General features: G+C 43.6%; 1 protein-coding gene across 2 annotated transcripts in view; it reads right to left on the bottom strand.

Moving 5' to 3' along the window:
* Nucleotides 1-522: 522 nt before the first annotated feature.
* LOC128695563 (arylsulfatase H) overlaps nt 523-19,950 on the bottom strand; it is a 29,827-nt gene continuing 10,399 nt past the window's right edge. Inside the window, exons 2-12 of one of the 2 annotated variants that reach the window (XM_070093182.1) lie at nt 18,592-18,796; nt 17,105-17,208; nt 16,438-16,566; nt 14,282-14,445; nt 11,826-11,996; nt 10,600-10,832; nt 4,011-4,186; nt 3,734-3,918; nt 2,977-3,091; nt 2,395-2,590; nt 523-1,216 (exon numbers count right to left, since the gene is read on the bottom strand). In XM_070093182.1, the coding sequence (XP_069949283.1) occupies nt 1,081-1,216; nt 2,395-2,590; nt 2,977-3,091; nt 3,734-3,918; nt 4,011-4,186; nt 10,600-10,832; nt 11,826-11,996; nt 14,282-14,445; nt 16,438-16,566; nt 17,105-17,208; nt 18,592-18,764 (1,782 nt within the window). In that variant the 5' untranslated portion in view covers nt 18,765-18,796 and the 3' untranslated portion in view covers nt 523-1,080. The remainder of the gene's footprint in view (nt 1,217-2,394; nt 2,591-2,976; nt 3,092-3,733; nt 3,919-4,010; nt 4,187-10,599; nt 10,833-11,825; nt 11,997-14,281; nt 14,446-16,437; nt 16,567-17,104; nt 17,209-18,591; nt 18,797-19,950) is intronic. The other variant, XM_053786251.2, reaches the window with a different exon arrangement.

Below are 19,950 nucleotides of genomic sequence, written 5' to 3'. Positions count from 1 at the left end.
TACAACAATAATAAGTGTGTAAAGAATTTTTGGATAATTGAGAATGTCTTCGTACATACAGTTTTATGTAAAATGTCAATACCTGTGACATTCTTTGGGTTATATTGCATATTGTGTTTATGGTTGCAATTTTGGATGTAATAAACCCACCTGTATATGAAGCTGTGGGCTGTCTTTAGTTTAGTTCTTATGTATAAGTTTAGTGCTACGGTAGGGAATGTGGAGTTTTCTTTTGTTATATATAATGGATACGTTTCATTGCTTACATTGTCTACATGTATAACTATGTATTGCGTTTTTCAATAAAATATAAAAAAAATTCTACGCCTTTCGAGAGAGTGCAGATTCAGGGCCCTCAGTATATCCTCATAGGGAAGATTTCTGATACATGGGATCATCTTTGTCATCCTCCTCTGTACGTTTTCCAGAGCATTTATATCCATTCTGTAATACGGTGACCAGAACTGAGCAACATAGTCTAAATGAGGCCTAACCAAAGATATATAGAGTTGAAGAACAACCTGAGGACTTCTATTATTTATACTTTTAGATGTGAAGCCAAGAATTCTGTTAGCTTTATTGCAAACACTAATGCACTGTTGTCTTGGTTTTAAATTACTGCTAACCAGAACTCCTAAATCCTTTTCGCAATCAGTAGTATTAAGATCTACATTATTTAGTTTATATGTGGCATGGTTATTTACCTGTCCAACATTTAGAACTCTGCATTTGTCAATATTAAACTGCATCTGCCACTTCTCCGAACATTGCATCAGTTTATTCAAATCATCCTGGAGTGCTCTAGTGCCCTCATTAGAATGAATTGGACGGCCATCAGCAAATTTGCTTATGTCGCTATTTATTCCCTCATCTATGTCGTTTATGTAAATTGTGAACAACAACGGGCCCAACACTGACCCCTGAGGAACACCGCTTGTGACGTGCCCCCATTCTGAGTGTTTGTGAATGCATAATCCACGGTAGGACAGTGTTTTTGGATACATAATAGAGGATAGGAGAGTGTGTGGATACGGATACAGGGTAGGAGGTGTTGCTACAGGTGTCTTGGTCATGAAGAAGCTAGAAGGGGAACTGCGGCTGGAGCCAAGGACGCCACATGATCTCAGCGACATTGGCTAACTGGGAAGGTGCGTAGCGGACTCTGTGATGCCACTGCTTCAGGTAATTCTGCAGAGACCTCACCACTCTTATGTATCTGAAGCAAACGCATAAAGCAGATTTGATACAAGTATTATTACAGCACATGCAATAGATACAATAAATAAATACAATAAATAGATACAATAAATAAAATGAAAAATATACCACAAGTTCTTGACGAGGCTATTAGTACAAACTGTAAGACATGTGAAGGGAAGTTCTTTGATACGGATTATTCCTGAGGTGCTGTGTTGCCTCTATAATTTTAGAACCTTCCGTGAATATAAACAGTGCAAATTACAAATCTAATAAAAAAAAGTTTTAAGTGTATATATTTGTTACTCTGTATTACTATTTTGGTAATCTGTTGCATATATTTACCACTTGATTAAAAAACAAAAAAGTGTGGGATGCTGAAATAGTTGAAATCAAAGTTATAAGATAAAGAGGTACCCAGGAAGATGACTTGAAGGAAGCAATAACTGATCCACATTACTGAAACAACACCAACAACAACGTAATAACAATACTGATAATAATAATCTTTATTCCTATAAAATACATGATACAACTGATACAGACCTAGATGACATTATTATCATACTTTATATGATGGTGTTGAAGCAGGTGCAGGGAAGAAGTGTTTACAGTGAGGTACTATAAGAGACCCGGCCAGTGATCAACACCGTCAAGACAACACTTACTGTGTCAAGTTTTGTTTAGTTGTATCATACAATACAATTTTTATTTAGGAGGTACAAATAGTGTAGTTTACATGTAATAAAACACTGGTAGGCACAAAAGAACGTCACTAATATGCAATGTATTACAGGTCCTAATGTTTAACTGTTACTTGAGATTTAGATATAGACTATTAAGTAGGATTTCTTATGCAGTTTACAATCATATGTATAATAAGAAAGGCAGCTGATGAACAAATGGTACAATTTCAAAAGTATGACTTATCAAACTGATTCAATAATCTTCAATTTTGTGGAGTGGTTGAAGAGAGAAGCTGAAGACATGGAAGTTACTTAGTTACAACAGAAATACAATGAGACATATTTCATAATTTCTCGAGGTGTCTGAAGCAGAGGTGTAGGAACTAAAAGAGACAAGAGTAAATAATAAGAAAATAAAAACAAAAAAATAAAGATGAAAGGTAATGAAAGAAAGAAAAAGAAGGAAAGGAACAGGAAATAAAATAAAAGGAAAAAGAAAACAACGACTCACTCCTGTGTGCTGGGGTCAATAGGCTGACCCTCCTCGAATGGATCTTTGACGAGGTCATACAACTCCGGCTCGCTGGATATGTCTGTGACGAATTCTTCACCGAAACACAAGCAGGCAGTGTTATAGCCCCAGCCACACTGTGTACTGCCTGGAGACCACTTGTACTTCGCCACGTGCATCTTATACACATGCAGCTCTGTAACATTAAACACGTGTAATAAATAGTTTGAAAACCGACAAGCTGAAGACTGAGACACTTATGCAACATATGGGAATCTTTATATAGAATATAGAATATAAAGATTCCCATATGTTGCATAAGTGTCTCAGTCTTCAACATTAAACACCTATGATGACCTCATCTAAGCACTGACGATGTCAAACTTTAAAATTGTCCCTTGACTGGACTTTATATATATGCTTAAGTCAGTAACAATGATATTGGTTGTTTTCTATAGTTTTTACCTCATTTCTTGCTATTCTACTTGCTTCCCTGTTCTCTACCACTTTGATTAAACCAAGGCCGTTCTCACACGTATTTGAAATATTAGCTAATATATATTCTCTCTCTCTCTCTCTCACCTGTAACAAGTCTGATGGCATGTATATACTGGGCACAGTGGTGAAGGAAAACTCTGTGACCTTCCGGTTGCTTGCCATGGATCAGCAGCTCAGAGATATCCACACCATCCAGCTCCTGTAGACCACAAGCACTTCACACACTGCTTTATGCTACTGAGTCATGAATTATCTCCCTCTTCAAAAAATTAGAACTACACTCTCCTTCCTTGAGTCAAACCTTATTATCTCTTATCCCCCAAGTTTAGTATTCCCCCATGATTAATAATAATAATAATAATGAAAATTAATAATATATCCCAACATCCATTCACCTATCAGGCTGACAGATCACAGTCACCTGTGAGACTGACAGATCATACTCACCTGTCAAGCTGATAGATCAACTCACCTGTCAAGCTGACAGATCATACTCACCTGTCAAGCCGACAGATCAACTCACATGTCAAGCTGACATCATACTCAGCTGCCAAGCTGACAGACCCTACTCAGCTGTCAAGCTGACAGATCATACTCACCTGTCAAGCTGACAGATCAAACTCACCTGTCAGACTGACAGATCAAACTCACCTGTCAGAATGACAGATCCCACTCACCTGTCAGAATGACAGATCCCACTCACCTGTCAAACTGACAGATCATACCTGTCACTGACAGATCATACTCACCTGTCAGACTGACAGATCATACCTGTCAGACTGACAGCTCCCACTCAATCATATTTATGTAAATACATAAAGCAATAGAGGGTAGGAGTGACCTTGTCAGCAGCTGAGGGCACTAGCTGAGGTAATGAGGGAAGGTTAGCAAGGGAGAGCACGGTGGGTAGGAGGTCCATGAGGGAGGTGGGCGTGTCAATGGTCACACCGCTGGGCAGGTGACCTGGCCACCTGAAGATCCCCGGCACCCTGATGCCGCCTTCTGACCCGCCCTGGCCTTTACCGCCTGTAACACGAAGCAAAAATGAGAACAGAGGATAAATGCAGTAGGCCTACTGGCCAGGTCACGTTAAAAGAAGCGCTAGAATGCATACTGACCCTTGAAACGGCCATTGTGGCCCCCGATGCGCTGGCCATCATGGTCTATGGCCTCGAGATGGCCGCCCTGGTCGGAGGTGAAGTAAACAAGTGTGTTGTCCTCGAGACCATATTCTTTGAGAGCGTCTAGCACCACACCCAGACTCTCGTCCATCTCCTCCACGTTGTCTCCGTACCTGTGCAATACAATCACCGTACAGCTACGGTACAATCACTCAAGTTTCACATATAACCACTCTTAGGTTACATTTACATACATCACCTGCATTCCGCACTGATGTTACACAAATATCACCTGTATTCCGCACTTACCTGGAGTATACATGGAGAAAGTTCCGGGGGCCAACGCCCCCGCGGCCCGGTCTGTGTCCAGACCTCATGGTAGATCAGGGCCTGTCCAACCAGGCTGTTACTGTTGGCCGCATGTAATCCAACGTACGAACCACAACCCGGCTGGCTACACATCGCCAGTTTTTTTTTTTTTCTCAGAGAAAGAAGAAAACGTGGTGATCAAAGCCTTAATTTGCATTTCAATACGAAGAAAAAACCTTTGGGTAGCATCTGCTTACCTGTGCTGAAAAATCGCAATGTAACTATTAAATGAAATGTAACTATTAAATAAAATATGATTCGCTGCCTGGATGAGGTAGAGTGCGGACGTGCTTTGCACCCCTCTACTGTTTCCCAGACGAGCTAATCAGTCAACGACATGGCGCCAGGTGTGCGCAGGAGAGTGAATACTGTGGGCATTGAACTTATTAGTGGGGCTTTAACACCTACGTCAGTCGATGTGTTATTGCCCAAAATTATACGAGAGACATATGGCATCAGAGACGAGGATTTATATGGAGTGGCACTGAACGGTGTATATAGAATTTTCGTGAAAGTGCTAACTGCTCAAGTATACGAGGCTTTGGTTGATCGTTACCAAGATGTCAGCATTACTGTAACACCGGCAGTGAGGGTCAAGTTGATTGATGTATCACGACATTATTCGTGGGTTAAGCTCCGCAACGTGCCTTTTGAGGCTGATGAGGTAGATATTCGAAATGTTTTCGAACGTTATGGAACTGTACATCTGGCCCAACCTGGCAAATGGGTAAAAGGTGCTTACACAGGATTTCCTGAGGGTTCTTTTAATCTCAAGATGACGCTTAGGCATCCTATACCCTCGTATGTATATCTCGAAGAGTTTAGAACCCAGGTAATGGTAGCGTATGCGGGGCAGAGACGTACGTGCCGACTGTGTGGCGAATTTGACCATATGGCGGCAGACTGTGGCAAGCAGAGTATGGCTCCTGGGCCGGCAAGGGGCGGAGCACCTGCGCATGAGCACCCGATGCCTAAGGAAGAACGGGGGCAAGGAGGAGGGCGTGGTCGCATGTGGAGTGAAGAGGTAGTGGCTCCTCCAGTGGAATCGGAAGAAGTGGTGATCCATGAATCACCTGGCCCATCAACAGTGGCTCCTGGGCCGGCAAGGGGCGGAGCACCTGCGCATGAGCACCCGATGCCTAAAGAAGAACGGGTGCAAGGAGGAGGGCGTGGTCGCATGTGGAGTGAAGTGGTGGTGGCTCCTCCTGGGGAATCGGAAGAAGTGGTGATCCATGAATCACCTGGCCCATCAACAGTACAGTTGTCAAGTGAGGAGGTACAGGAGGGCGCAGCAGTGAAGGCTATTGAGGAGGAGTTGGAGACGGTGATACAGGCTATGTTACAGTCTACGGAGGTGGAGAGTTACAGCGAACAAGACCCTGGGATCAGGGCAGAAGGTGTGTGTGGGGAAGGGGAGGATCAGGTGGCACCTGTGGTGGACAGTGCGAGTGCCAGGGAGGGGCATGGAGGCGGATTAAGGGTGGTAGAGGTGGAAGTCCATTGTGCTGGCTCCCAGGACTCAGATATGGAAACTGAGGGAGCTACAAGGAAAAGGGCAGCAGCGTCAGATTCGGACGATGTTCTGACACCGGCGCAAAGGCCGGGGAAAAAGACATGGGGTTATGGTACCCAGAGTGACTCTGCGAGAGGGCCACAACAGAAGGGGGGGGGATGGTTGGGAAGGAGGGGGGAATCTGTGGCAAAGGCACAGTCCAGGGGAACAGTCTGAAAGGGAAGAATCTTGACATGAGGCGGGGAAGGAAACCTTAAACTGGCCTCAGGTGTGTAACAATAAATATTAATGGTCTGTGTGATGGTGTTAAACGGGAGTGCTTCAGGATGTTTTTGAATAGGTATAAGGTTGACGTAGCTTTTGTGCAGGAGCACAATTTTAAGCTTGGTCGTGAATTAGTGGTGCCTGGGTATCAGGCTTATGTGTTGCCGTCTGAGCGTTTAAAAGGAGGAGTGGGTGTGTTGATCAGGGAGGCGGGCCCGTTTGTATTGCATAGGAAAGAGGGGGGGGGAGAGTATTACGTGTGGAAGGATGGTGGATGGGAGAGAGAGTGGCGTTTGTGTGTGTGTATGCCCCAGCAGAAAGTGACGTGAAAGTGAAGATGGATTTTGTGCGGGAGGAGCTCGTGTATTACCTACGCACGTTACCGTCTGTCGCGATTGTGGGGGGGGATTGGAATTGTGTAATTAAGAAGACAGACGTGGAACCCAGAGGAGCGGGATATTTTTCCTCAGTCTTGGGGGGCCTGCTTAGAGATCTTCAGTTACGTGATGCTTTCGGGGGAGGTCTGTGGGAGGTGGAACATACGTTTATAAGAAGGGGATATGCGGCTCGTTTGGACAGGTTATATTTATCTCAGAGGGTTTTGGTAGAGTCTTTTAAAACTATAGAGATGGTGTCTTCCGATCATAGGGCGGTATTAGTGGAGGTGGGATGGGATGCTTTGGCTCGTAGGCAGGGAAGTTATTGGAAACTGAACACGATGGTTTTGGGGGATAGGGAGGGAGTGGAAGCGTTTGCAATATTTTGGGAACAGCTCTGTGCCGACAGAAGAACTGAGGAAGACGTGGTAGGATGGTGGGATAGTGTGGCTAAGTTACGAATACGTCATTTTTATGTGAGGGAGGGCAAACGCATTAATCAATTGCGGTATGGTTTGTCAAATTACTTAGAATCTAGATTACGGAATTGTTACGAGGGGGGGGCGGTGGCCGGGGTGTACCCGGTGGAGGATATACACATGTTGAAGGACAGAATACGGGATTTGCAAGAAGAACGTTTTGCAGCTGTACGGGTACAGGCGGGGTTAGACGAAGTACTCTGGGGCGACAAGCCATCAGCTTGTGTGCTGCGAGGACAGAAGGTACGACAGCGAACGACTACAATACCGGGTTTGCAAGTCATATCTTCTGTGGGGGGTTTTAGAGAGGGTCAGGTATTAAGGGACACCAAGGGGATGAGTGCATATGCAGATAGATGGTTTGAGGAATACGGGAAAAGTAGTGGGGTGGATGGTGAGGTTCTTGGGAAGGTATGTGAGTATGTGCCGTGCAAACTGGGGAGGAGTGATCGGGAGGCACTGGGTGGGGTCATTGAGGAGGGGGAAATATGGAGAGCCCTTATGGACATGAGGAAGGGTAAGGCACCCGGGATCGATGGTTTACCTAGCGAATTTTATGTACAGCACTGGGGTCTGCTTAGGGGTTTCCTAGTAAGGTTAATGAATGCCATGAAAGACGGAGGTAAGATGGGAGAATCTCAGGCAACGGCGGTGGTGGTGTTGGTCCCAAAGGGTAAACAGCAGAGTACCCTTCGGGATTATCGAGCCATTTCATTGCTTTGTGCTGATTATAAATTATTTGCGAAAATTCTTGGGAATCGGCTTAAATGTGTTGTGGGGAGGGTCGTGTTTGAGTCTCAGTTTGGTTTACCTGGTAGGTCAATGAGCGTGGGCCACGGGATTATCAAGGGGTTCCTGGAGGACATGGAAAGGGAAAGAGGAGCGTTGGTGGCGTTGGATTGGCAAGGGGCTTATGATAGGGTGGAAAGAAAGGCTTTGAGGGATATTCTCCTACGACAGGGGTTTGGCGAAGAAATAGTGGGGTGGGTGGATACGTTGTACTCAAACGCGAAGGTAAGGGTGCAAATCAATGGGTGTGTGGGGGGGGGAGTCAACATGGAGCGGGGTCTTCGGCAGGGATGTCCTTTATCACAAATATTGTTTGCATGTGTTCAGGATCCCTTTTATAGGATGGTGGAGGATCGTCTAAGGACGGGGGGGAGGGATGGTGAGCTGAAGCCGTGGCCTGGTTTGGTGGGCTATGTTGATGATACCACTATTTTGGCAAGTGAGGAGACACGGTTAGGACTTTTGGGGGAAGTTGTACACACTTTTGGGAGAGCTACTGGGATGAAGGTAAATCTGGAAAAGTCAATGATCATGGGGCTGGGAGAGTGGACAGAGAGATTAGAGTGGGGATGTGATGTTGTGCAGCGGAGGACCGGGAGTCTGAAAATCTGCGGTGTCATGTATGAGGCTGACCTGAGTGCTGCAAGGGTTAGCAATTCGAATAGGATGGTGGAACAGGTGCAGCGACGGTTGGGAATGCTGCGACCTCACCATTTAACCCTTAGGCAACGTGTAATTGTCATCAATGTATTACTATATAGTAAAGTCTGGTTTGTTTCGGCTGTGATGCCGTTAACAGGAACGGCGATCACGAGTATTCTTAGAATGGTGTTCAAATTTTTGTGGGGTTCAGGGTGCAACTGGTTGCGAAGGGAGGTAGTGACATTGCCGGTATGTAGGGGAGGGTTGGGTTTGTTGGACTTGAGAAAGCGCGTGAAATGTGTGTTTATTAAGAGGGAAGTGATGAGTGCAGGTGGATGGAGGGAGGGTCAGCTAGATAAGGTACATGCTCACCTGAGGAAATGGTATGGAGGGGCGGAAATGAAGGAATGCGAGACAGTGTTACGCGCCTTAATGTTAGCCAGGGAACCAGGAAAAGTAAAGGTGGGAACTTTGTGTAAATTGTTAGAGAGACATGTAGTGGCGCCGGTTGAAGGGATCTACCCCATGTATGCATGGGATGTAATATGGCGAAGATTTAGTAAATTAAGGATACGACCTAGGGCGCGTGAGGTTATGTACCGTTTCCTGCATGGGATTTTGCCAACGGGAGCGATGCTCCGAGATAGGAGGGTTATTGAGGGTGGGGGGTGTGGCAGATGCAGTGGGGAAGAGACTGCGTATCATGTCGTCTATTTTTGTGAAGGTTTGGAGTGCATCAGGGTATGGATGCGTAAGGTAGTGGTGAGGGTGGGGGGTCAAGGTGTGGCGGTATTGCGAGCGTTGAGTCTTGATATGAGTGGTGTGGAGGAGAGTGTGGTAAGAGGTTTAGCATATGTCATCGTGGACTACATATATGTTTTATGGGGTATGAGGGGGAAGGTGGGTGGGGATGTGCTGAGAAGGACTTTGGCGGCGACGTTTTATCGAACTTTGTGTCGCAACAGAGACATTTTTGGGAAAAGGTGGGAAGAGTATTTTTCTGAGGGTTATAGAGGACTAACAATAGGGAATTTATTGGCGTTATAAGGGGCTTTAACTGCCGGGGTGAGTGGGTTGGTAAAAGGGGGGGGGGGGGTTCAGGGGATTTCAACGGGCTCACCTCCTTGGGAATGCAGTGATGTGGTTGGGTGTGATTGGAGGTACTAGTGTGTGACCAGATGAGAGGTTGTGCAAGATAAGTTTTGCTTAGTTCCCTTGATGGGGAAGGTGTAAGGAGCAGATTAAATATATAACATGTATTAATGTATAACCTATAAATTATATAACATGTATATTTCTTTGGTAGCGTATTATGTTCCACTTGCACTGGTATTGCAATTGAATTTGAATTTTCTTGAGAGGGTTTTCCTTTCACTATTTCCTTGAAGCACTGAGTTATTTTTGTTTTTTTTTTGTAACGTGGTCCAGCATCAGTTTTGGTAGTAATTACCTATTATTATTGTTCTTATTTAAGGTATTGTAATTTTGGTAGTCCTGTACCATTCATGGTTGTAAATAATGTTTCCTCAAGTGACATGTGTCATAATAATCCTAAATTGAGGATAATTAATGTCATGATTATTCAGGTTGGTGATGGGGTTAGTTTTCAATGTGTGTGTGTGAGTGGGGGGGGGGGAGGGATGATGGGTCACCTGTGTTGCAGCACAGGTTTCTTAATAAGGCATATTGTAGGTCTGGTGTATTTGTTGCGAGTGGTATTATGGGTGATTGTCATTAAGCTTGGAGCATTATTGTGTTGAGGTTGTAATTTTAGGAGTTTTATTAATAGCCATTTTGTGGCCTTTGTTATTATAACTTTATTCCTTCTTAAATTGTGATATGTTATAAAAACTTGTATATAGTAGACTGTCAGATGTTGCCTGGATTGTTTTGTGTTTATATATTGTTTTACTGATGTTGTCCTTGATCATTTTTTTTATATATGTACCTATTAATATTCTGTACATGAAGTTTTTAAATAAAATAGGCTAAAAAAAAAAAACATGATACAGAGAAGTACAAAATAATACAGTTAAATGCAGCATGTCAAAGCCACTTGAATGCATAGCATTACGGGCAGGCTTAAAATTAACTTAAGATTAACTAAGCAAGATGTTCATTAGTAACTGTTCACTATGAGAGGAGGTGCTCACCTTCCGTGTTTGCTGACCCCAGCTCTGTAAGGCGCCGAGAACATGGGCGTGTGCACGTGGGGGAAGGAGTGGAAGAGGAAGAAGGGGCGGTCATCGTTGGCGTGGGCTGCCAGGAACTCTCGTGACTCTTGAGCGAGGCGCTGCGACAAGCCATCTAGCTGTATAGGCTTCTCCACCACCACGTCGTCTCTCAGTAACATAGAGTTAAGGAAGCGGTGCATCCAGGGAGACATCTGTAAAACACCGAAGATCGCGGTGGGGATGTTTTGTTCGTCAATATAATACAAATGCCTCCTGATACGGGACATTGTCAGATTATCACCCTCAGTCCAAACACATAAAAACTTCTTGATTACAAATATATTAATCCCTCTTCCAATTTCATTGCTTTAGCCAGTAATAAAAACTAGAGCATTCATATACCCGTGTCCAAGCTTGAACCTAGGCACATCTTAACTCGGTATAATCCTAAGCGAGTAAAAATTTGTACATGTTCTGAAGTAATGTAAACTAGTACTGGCGATTGACAAGAACATTATGAATTATAACAATAAAACAGGTAATGACAAAATATAAACTAATTAACTTGTCAGTCATGGGTAAGGAAAATGTATATCTTGCTAGTTCTACTTACACTTAGGTCACAGTACAATCATATATACACACATCCATCTGGGTTTTCTTCTATTTTCTTAATATAGTTATTGTTCTTTATTTCCACTTGTCTCCATGGGGAAGTGGAAAAGAATTCTTCCTCTGCAAGGCATGCATGTCGTAAGAGGTGACTAATATGCCGGGAGCATTTTAGTCACCTGTATATATTAATTTAAAAAGAAAAACTTTTGTTTTCCTTTTCAGGTCACCCTGCCACGGTAGGAGACGGCCGGTGTGTTAAAAAAAAAAATAAGAGAGATGTTACCATATAATACTACTCTCATAAAATTCGTTCACTAAATAATATTAATGACAACTAACATCTTATATCACCATATGAATTAACTTCATTAGTACCAAGGGGTGCTGATGTCTCCTACACAATATTAAGGGCACAACTTATTCAGTCTTTTCCCTAGTTCGTAAGTGGAAGAAAAGTTCTAATGATTCTAAGATATGTAGATTTTTGAAGGAATACATTTTTGATAACTTGTGCAGATGAAACCTAAGATGACCCAATGTCAGTGTGAGTTATTTCCATATTTTCATACAGTACAAGGGTAAAGACTTACGTGCCAGACACAGTCGTCGTTTTCTGAGATGTGAGCGAAAACGAACCACACGAGGAAGAGGAGAAAGTTGGTAATGACAGCAAAACTGAAGAGTACTGAGAAGCGCACAGTGCGCTTCTTCCAGGCCACCAGCAACGTCAGTACCGTCACCAGCCATGTCACCGCCAGTCCCTTAACAACACACACACTTCATGTTATTTACATTAATAGGAGGGCTCATACGACATAAGTCACTGTAACCCTTAAAAGCAACAACAAAATCTACAGCGCTCGGTCATCGAATATTGGAAAGGTGTGTATGTACTTCTATACGTTATACACTGGCCCACTTTAAGGCCTGTGACTTTTGCCGTATCTTTTATAGTTTTTCACGATTTTTTTAAAATGAATCTAAACAGTCATTATTCCTGCTTACGAGGGATTACAAATGATTGAGAAACACTCAAGTCAAGAACTACACTGCTTAACATTTCAACTTTTCTGATTCCTCTTGGGAAAGTTAGGGCTATCTGATTGGTTACTTGAGGATGACGAAGACCTTATTGGCTCAAAGCACTGTTAGCAATTTCTAGGGCCCTAACTGGACTTTGGAAAGAATAAAATCAGGCCTAAAAAGCTATCCCATGCGGGTTAAATATATTCATTTATAGTCCTTTTAGAGTATACATACTTCGTAACTACCAAACAGTATTTCATTCTTACCACCTTAGTTACACAGCATCATTCATTCATATTACTCAACCTTTAACATCTTCACTACACTGCATCATACGTAAGCTGAACAGGATCTCAATTGAAGATTGAGACACTTATGCAGCATATGGGAATCTTTATTCAGGAAACGTTTCGCCACACAGTGGCTTCATCAGTCCAATACAAAGAGGAAGGCGTAAGGAGAGGAGGAGTATGAGGTAATCAGTCCCTCAGCCTGGAGTCGATGTGTTCAGTCCATCAATCTTGTAGAATGTACAGCATAGGGCCGTAGACGTGGCTTGTATACTGTAGTGAGGTCACTTGAAGCAGACGGAGGCGGGATCATAGTGGTACCATCCACTAGTCGAAGTAGGTCTTTGTCTCAAGGTTGAACAAGCGTTGAAGAATTCTTTGTAAGAAGATCCCATGATGCTGCAGTGTCTGACAGTTGTGATGAATGGTTTGAAAAACCGACGAGTTGAAGATTGAGACACTTATGCAGCATATGGGAATCTTTATTCAGGAAACGTTTCGCCACACAGTGGCTTCATCAGTCCAATACAAAGAGGAAGGCGTAAGGAGAGGAGGAGTATGAGGTAATCAGTCCCTCAGCCTGGAGTCGATGTGTTCAGTCCATCAATCTTGTAGAATGTACAGCATAGGGCCGTAGACGTGGCTTGTATACTGTAGTGAGGTCACTTGAAGCAGACGGAGGCGGGATCATAGTGGTACCATCCACTAGTCGAAGTAGGTCTTTGTCTCAAGGTTGAACAAGCGTTGAAGAATTCTTTGTAAGAAGATCCCATGATGCTGCAGTGTCTGACAGTTGTGATGAATGGTTTGAAAAACCGACGAGTTGAAGATTGAGACACTTATGCAGCATATGGGAATCTTTATTCAGGAAACGTTTCGCCACACAGTGGCTTCATCAGTCCAATACAAAGAGGAAGGCGTAAGGAGAGGAGGACAAAGACCTACTTCGACTAGTGGATGGTACCACTATGATCCCGCCTCCGTCTGCTTCAAGTCACCTCACTACAGTATACAAGCCACGTCTACGGCCCTATGCTGTACATTCTACAAGATTGATGGACTGAACACATCGACTCCAGGCTGAGGGACTGATTACCTCATACTCCTCCTCTCCTTACGCCTTCCTCTTTGTATTGGACTGATGAAGCCACTGTGTGGCGAAACGTTTCCTGAATAAAGATTCCCATATGCTGCATAAGTGTCTCAATCTTCAACTCGTCGGTTTTTCAAACCATTCATCACAACTGTCAGACACTGCAGCATCATGGGATCTTCTTACAAAGAATTCTTCAACGCTTGTTCAACCTTGAGACAAAGACCTACTTCGACTAGTGGATGGTACCACTATGATCCCGCCTCCGTCTGCTTCAAGTGACCTCACTACAGTATACAAGCCACGTCTACGGCCCTATGCTGTACATTCTACAAGATTGATGGACTGAACACATCGACTCCAGGCTGAGGGACTGATTACCTCATACTCCTCCTCTCCTTACGCCTTCCTCTTTGTATTGGACTGATGAAGCCACTGTGTGGCGAAACGTTTCCTGAATAAAGATTCCCATATGCTGCATAAGTGTCTCAATCTTCAACTCGTCGGTTTTTCAAACCATTCATCACAGGATCTCAATTATATGTGGAAATATACAGGCCTATCCTCATCTCTGTTTTCTTTGTATTAACAAGTGTTTATTATATTCTGATTTTCCTACACAAATACACACAGTCACCTGGAATCTGGGTTCGTCCAGCTTGAATATCCAGAAGGGGTGTGGTCCTCGAAACTCCTGGAAGAGTGTGACCGGGATGCCGAAGAAGGACTGGAAGCCGTGTTTCAGAGGCCCAGGACACGAGCGTCCCATCCAGTCACAGTACATACCCAGGTGCCACTTACCTGGGGTGTGTGGAGGAGGATGTGTTAGTGATCAGGTGTACTCACCTAATTGTGGTTGCAGGGGTCGATTCATAGCTCCTGGCCCCGCCTCTTCATTGGTCACTACTATGTCTACTCTGCTCTATGAGCTTTATGGATCCTGCCTCCACTACATCACTCTCCAGACTGTTCCACTTCCTGACAACTCTATGACTGAAGAAATACTTCCTAACATTCCTGTGACTCATCTGAGCCTTCAACTTCAAACTGTGACCCACTGTCTGGAAAATCTCCCAACTCCTGCCCCAAACATCTTACTACTAGGAGATTTCAACCTGAGACACCTAAAATGAGGAGTATAGCAAACAATGCTTTAACAGAGATCACCCTGGGAGGCAGCTCAGATGAAAATTCACACAACACGAACTATTAAATCTCTGCAATAAATTCACCTTAAACCAGAAAATAGTAGAGCCTACAAGACTAGAAAATACACTGGACCTCATCTTCACTAACAATGACGATCTGATACATAATAAAACTGTATCAAAGACAATTCACTCAGATCACAACATAATAGAGGTACAGACATGTATGCACAGGGCTCCGGACCAGCAAAATGTGAGCAGTCATGAAGGTCTCTTCACGAAATTCAATTTCAATAACAAAAACATACAATGGGATCAAGTAAACCATGTTCTAAATGAAACAGGCTGGGAAGATATCCTAAACAACACGGATCCGAACATTTGCCTTGAAAAAATAAATTATGTGGTTCTTGAGCTCTGCTCAAGACACATTCCATTAATAAAAAGAAAAAAAAAGATGTAAACTAGAAAGAGAGAGACGTTACAGAGCTGCTGAGTGGGGTCAATATATCTGAAACACGAAGGGAGGCACTAGTCAATGAAATTGCAAATATCGAACTTATGCTGAAGGAATCTTATAGGAGACAAGAATCACAGGAAGAACTAAAAGCCATAAAGGAAATTGAAAAAAAGAATACTTCTTCTCTTATGCCAAATCTAAGGGAAAAACAACATCCAGTATTGGGCCCCTGCTTAGGCGAGATGGGACATACACAGATGATAGCCAAGAAATGAGTGAGATACTAAAGTCCCAATATGACTCAGTGTTCAGCGAGCCACTGCCCACTCTAAGGGTCGACAATCCAAATGAATTCTTTATGAACGAAATCCAAAATTTGGTCATCCCAAAAATCTCGGATATTATTCTAACTCCACAATACTTTGAAGAGGCAATTAATGACATGCCCATGCACTCTAGCCCAGGCTCAGACTCGTGGAACTCCGTGTTCATCAAGAATTGCAAGAAGCCCCTATCGCGTGCCTTCAGCATTTTATGGAGAGGGAGCATGGACACAGGGGTCATCCTACACACACTAAAAACAACAGACATAGCCCCATTCCACAAAGGTGGCAGTAAAGCAACTGCAAAGAACTACAGACAGATAGCACTAACATCCCATATCATAAAAATCTTTGAGAGGGTTCAAAGAAGCAAGATAGCCAACCACCTAGATACCCATCAGTTACACAACCCAGGGCAACACGGGTTTAGAGCAGGTCGCTACTGCCTGTCCCAGCTACTGGACCACTGTGAAAAGGTCCTGAATGCTGTAGAGGATAAACAAAATACAGATGTAGTATACACAGACTTTGCAAAAGCTTTCGACAAGTGTGACCATGATGTGGCCCGTGGCCACAGCAGTTCTCAGGTATTGAGCTCACCTATTATGCTTACCTGCGTATATGTGTGTACATGTATGCCTGCATATCTTTGTGCATGTATCCATGTGCTTGTGTATACATATATTCCTATGTACATGTGCGTTCAAGCACGTACACGTGTGTATCAGTGTCAGTGGCTAAAAGATGAACAGAGGTGAGAAATCTTTTTCCCTTCACCATTTATCTTAATTGCGTTATCATCCACAAGGTAACACAAAAAAGACAAGATAACTGCTTTAAGAGTTTAAGGATCAGAACTGACCTATTAGAGCGGTGGTGTAGTTGGCAGCAGCTAGGGCAGATCCCAGGGTCACTTCGTCAAGGGGTAAAGCTGCCCGGCTGGCTGCGTGTACAATCACTGGCGCCAGCACCGGCGCTTTGTATACCAGACCTATGCAAGCAAACACGCACCAAGGTTAAACATTTTTTAGGCATTATGACTGTAGCTACGGGTATTGCATATAATGTTAACTATTTGAAGCAAAGTATATTTTCATTATGTGATATACTTACACATGGTACATACACCTACAACATGTAATTTACACTTAAAATATGAGATGGAAATTGAACCTAGTCTAGAACCGCTTATCACGTATAGGCTTCATGCAGACACATTGCAATTATACTTCCATTCCTCAGGTAATTAATTAATTTTACGCATTTAGCGCTTTCTAAGAATTTATTAATAATAGTAAAAGTTTCTGAGTCTAGTTAGGTCATTTTAATTTCAATAGTGTAATTGTAAAATGTCTGCCGGACGTTTGTGTGATGGGCAGTTCGATGCCTCAATAATTCTTCCTTCAAATTCTCAAATACAAGACAGTGTGAAATTTCAGTTTGTTAAATGCCTACGAAATGTAACATACACTCACTACTTATATCTGGCATTTTTTGGTATACGAGAGAACCTAAGGATGAGAGCTTACCATAGCGTGCAGGGTACCGGCCAGTGAGCATAGCAGCACGACTCGGGGTGCAGAAAGGTGCTGCTGCCAGGTGGTGAGTCAGTTTGACACCTTCAGTGGCGAGTCTGCAAGATTACCCATGTTGAACCAGCTGCCCTAAATGATGAACCAAATGCCCATGTCTGTTGAACCAGCAGCCCTACATTTTGAACCACTCTCTTCTCCCGACCTGTCTTCTGGTCTCTGGGCTTGACCATGGTCCAGCATGGAACCTAACGTCATGAATCCGACTCATGATAAGCTTCCTCTCCTAAGGGCAGGTTATTTGTTAAACCAGCTGGCGTCTGTCACTAACACTGGTATCTGTCACTGGAGCTACCCTTCGTCTTCTATGGATCAAACCTGATTATATCCCACTATCCTAGGTCCTCTATGATTCCTACGTCTTTAGCACTACGTATAAATAAAAGTATAATTCTACTACTACTACCAACGATGATAATAATTAATAATAATACATCAGTCATATTATTTTTAAAGCCATTCCTAAACACATGGCTGCCCAAGATGATCATAATGTTTAAGTATGGCGGATCTACTATGACACTAGTGAAGCTTCAGGTCCCTTAATCCCAGAGGGGCCCCAGAACCGACTTTACCTGGAGAGAGTTCCGGGGATCAACGCCCCCGCGGTCCGGTCTGTGACCAGGCCTCCTGGTGGATCAGAGCCTGATCAACCAGGCTGTTACTGCTGGCTGCACGCAATCCAACGTACGAGCCACAGCCCGGCTGGTCAGGTACCGACTTTAGGTGCTTGTCCAGTGCCAGCTTGAAGACTGCCAGGGGTCTATTGGTAATCCCCCTTATGTATGCTGGGAGGCAGTTGAACAGTCTCGGGCCCCTGACACTTATTGTATTGTCTCTTAACGTGCTAGTGACACCCCTGCTTTTTATTGGGGGGATGTTGCATCGTCTGCCAAGTCTTTTGCTTTCGTTGTGAGTGATTTTCGTGTGCAAGTTCGGTACTAGTCCCTCTAGGGCTAGTCCACATTGCTTAAAAATTTTGGGTCTACTGTATGAGAAGTTTTTTTTAATAATGATACAATATGGTGTAATTTAATACAAAATAACAGTTAAAAATAAAAATTAAAAGGTAATTAAAGAATGATGTAGGGAAGCCGTTGCTGGTTGCCAAGGTGACACCATAACAGTTCAAGCTTCAGGGACCGAAAACTGTAGGTCCGCCACTGACTGCAAAGTATGTCTTACTAACTACTAAATTACTCGATAATGAATATACAGAAATACTACCAAGAGTATCACTCCACACCTCTAATGAGAAGTGCTACCACGCACGTTGCTGCGCACCTCTGCTACCAAGCATGTGGCTACACACCTCTCATTATTGCTTTACTGACGAAAAACGTTAAACCCATAAGGGTGAATTATTATTATTATAATAAAAAAGAAGCGCTAAGCCACAAGGGCTATACAGCGCTTGTGCACACCTGTCGATGTTGGGAGTGTTGATGGTGGAGTTGCCATAGCATCCCAGGTCACCGATGCCCAGGTCGTCTGCCAGAAACACAAGAACATTGGGAGGACGTGGGTAGCTGTCAGCCACCCCACACGTCCACACCACCCACGCTGCCCCATACAACATTGTCAGCTTGCTCTTCATATTTATGACTCTCCTCTCCTAGTGTATCTCATCTGCAGAGATGATACAACACAAATATCCTGTAGAATAAGTCACAACATGACTAGAACAATTGACGGCTAATATGTAGTTTAGAAGACCCACGGGTAGGCCCCTAGCCTCTTATTTTCCCCCTATTTACTCAACACCTACTCTTCAATATAATACAGCACAATGCAATACAGTTCTGTATTTCAGAATCACTGTACACACTACATACAATAATCTTAAGGGCCATAGGATGCATACTATTTCCCAACTCCTCCATGGTCGACAGTCTTTTAGTCTTGCACTTGTACCAAACTGCGATACTCACTGGAGTTCCTAAACTAAATATTTACCTAATATACAACATACTCAACTCACATACTGAGGGGTCAGGAAGAGGTCTGGACCTAACAACGCAGTCTTGCAAAGAACTAGGCCTCAAGATCTCCGCTGAGAAATCTCTTGCAATGATGTTCAAGGGATCAGATCCTGCGAACAGATTACGTATTCAGGATATAGAATTTGAGTGGGCAGGCTCCTACCTATACTTAGGAATCTATAGTGATAAAAAACTGATCTTTCAGAACAGGCCGAGTATGCGGATCCCGAGCTCTACTCAGACTCAAAGCCATGAGAGCCATGACGAGGCACCCTGAAGGGGCGAGCAAAGTACCTCGCTTGTACTATATACAAGCTGTGCGCTCGCTTGTTGACTACGATGCACCGGCGTTGGCTCATCTCTTTCTGCAGAACAGCCAAAGGATGGAGGTCGTACTAAACCAGGCGATAAGAACTATGCTCGGGGCCTCCATCTGGCTGACAGAGTCAGATACAATATTTCCATCCTTACCCATCCTTCTTCCTTCCCCATCTTACCAAAGCTCTGGTCATTAGAACTAAAAAAGTCAGATACATAAAATCTGCAAGTTGCCAAGAGTCTCCACCGGTAGCAAGGTACCCCACTTAGAAAACGGTTCTGACAGCCATGACACAAGACTCAACTTTCTTCACTGACTACTTCTGGATTCATTCGTTTTCTACTGCTGGGAGGAAGCTGCTGCCTATACAACTACTCCCTGAGAAGAGTTGTGATCTTCCTGTTGCTCGGTCAAATTTCCTAAATTTGCTTGTAACAGATAAGTGAACTATAGATATGTAGATATAAATCCATATGTATTCC

Source organism: Cherax quadricarinatus, chromosome 42 (genome assembly GCF_038502225.1).
Source record: "Cherax quadricarinatus isolate ZL_2023a chromosome 42, ASM3850222v1, whole genome shotgun sequence".
Lineage (NCBI taxonomy): Eukaryota > Metazoa > Arthropoda > Malacostraca > Decapoda > Parastacidae > Cherax > Cherax quadricarinatus.
The sequence above is the reverse complement of the archived record's forward strand: the minus strand, read 5'-3'. Positions and strand labels throughout refer to the sequence as shown.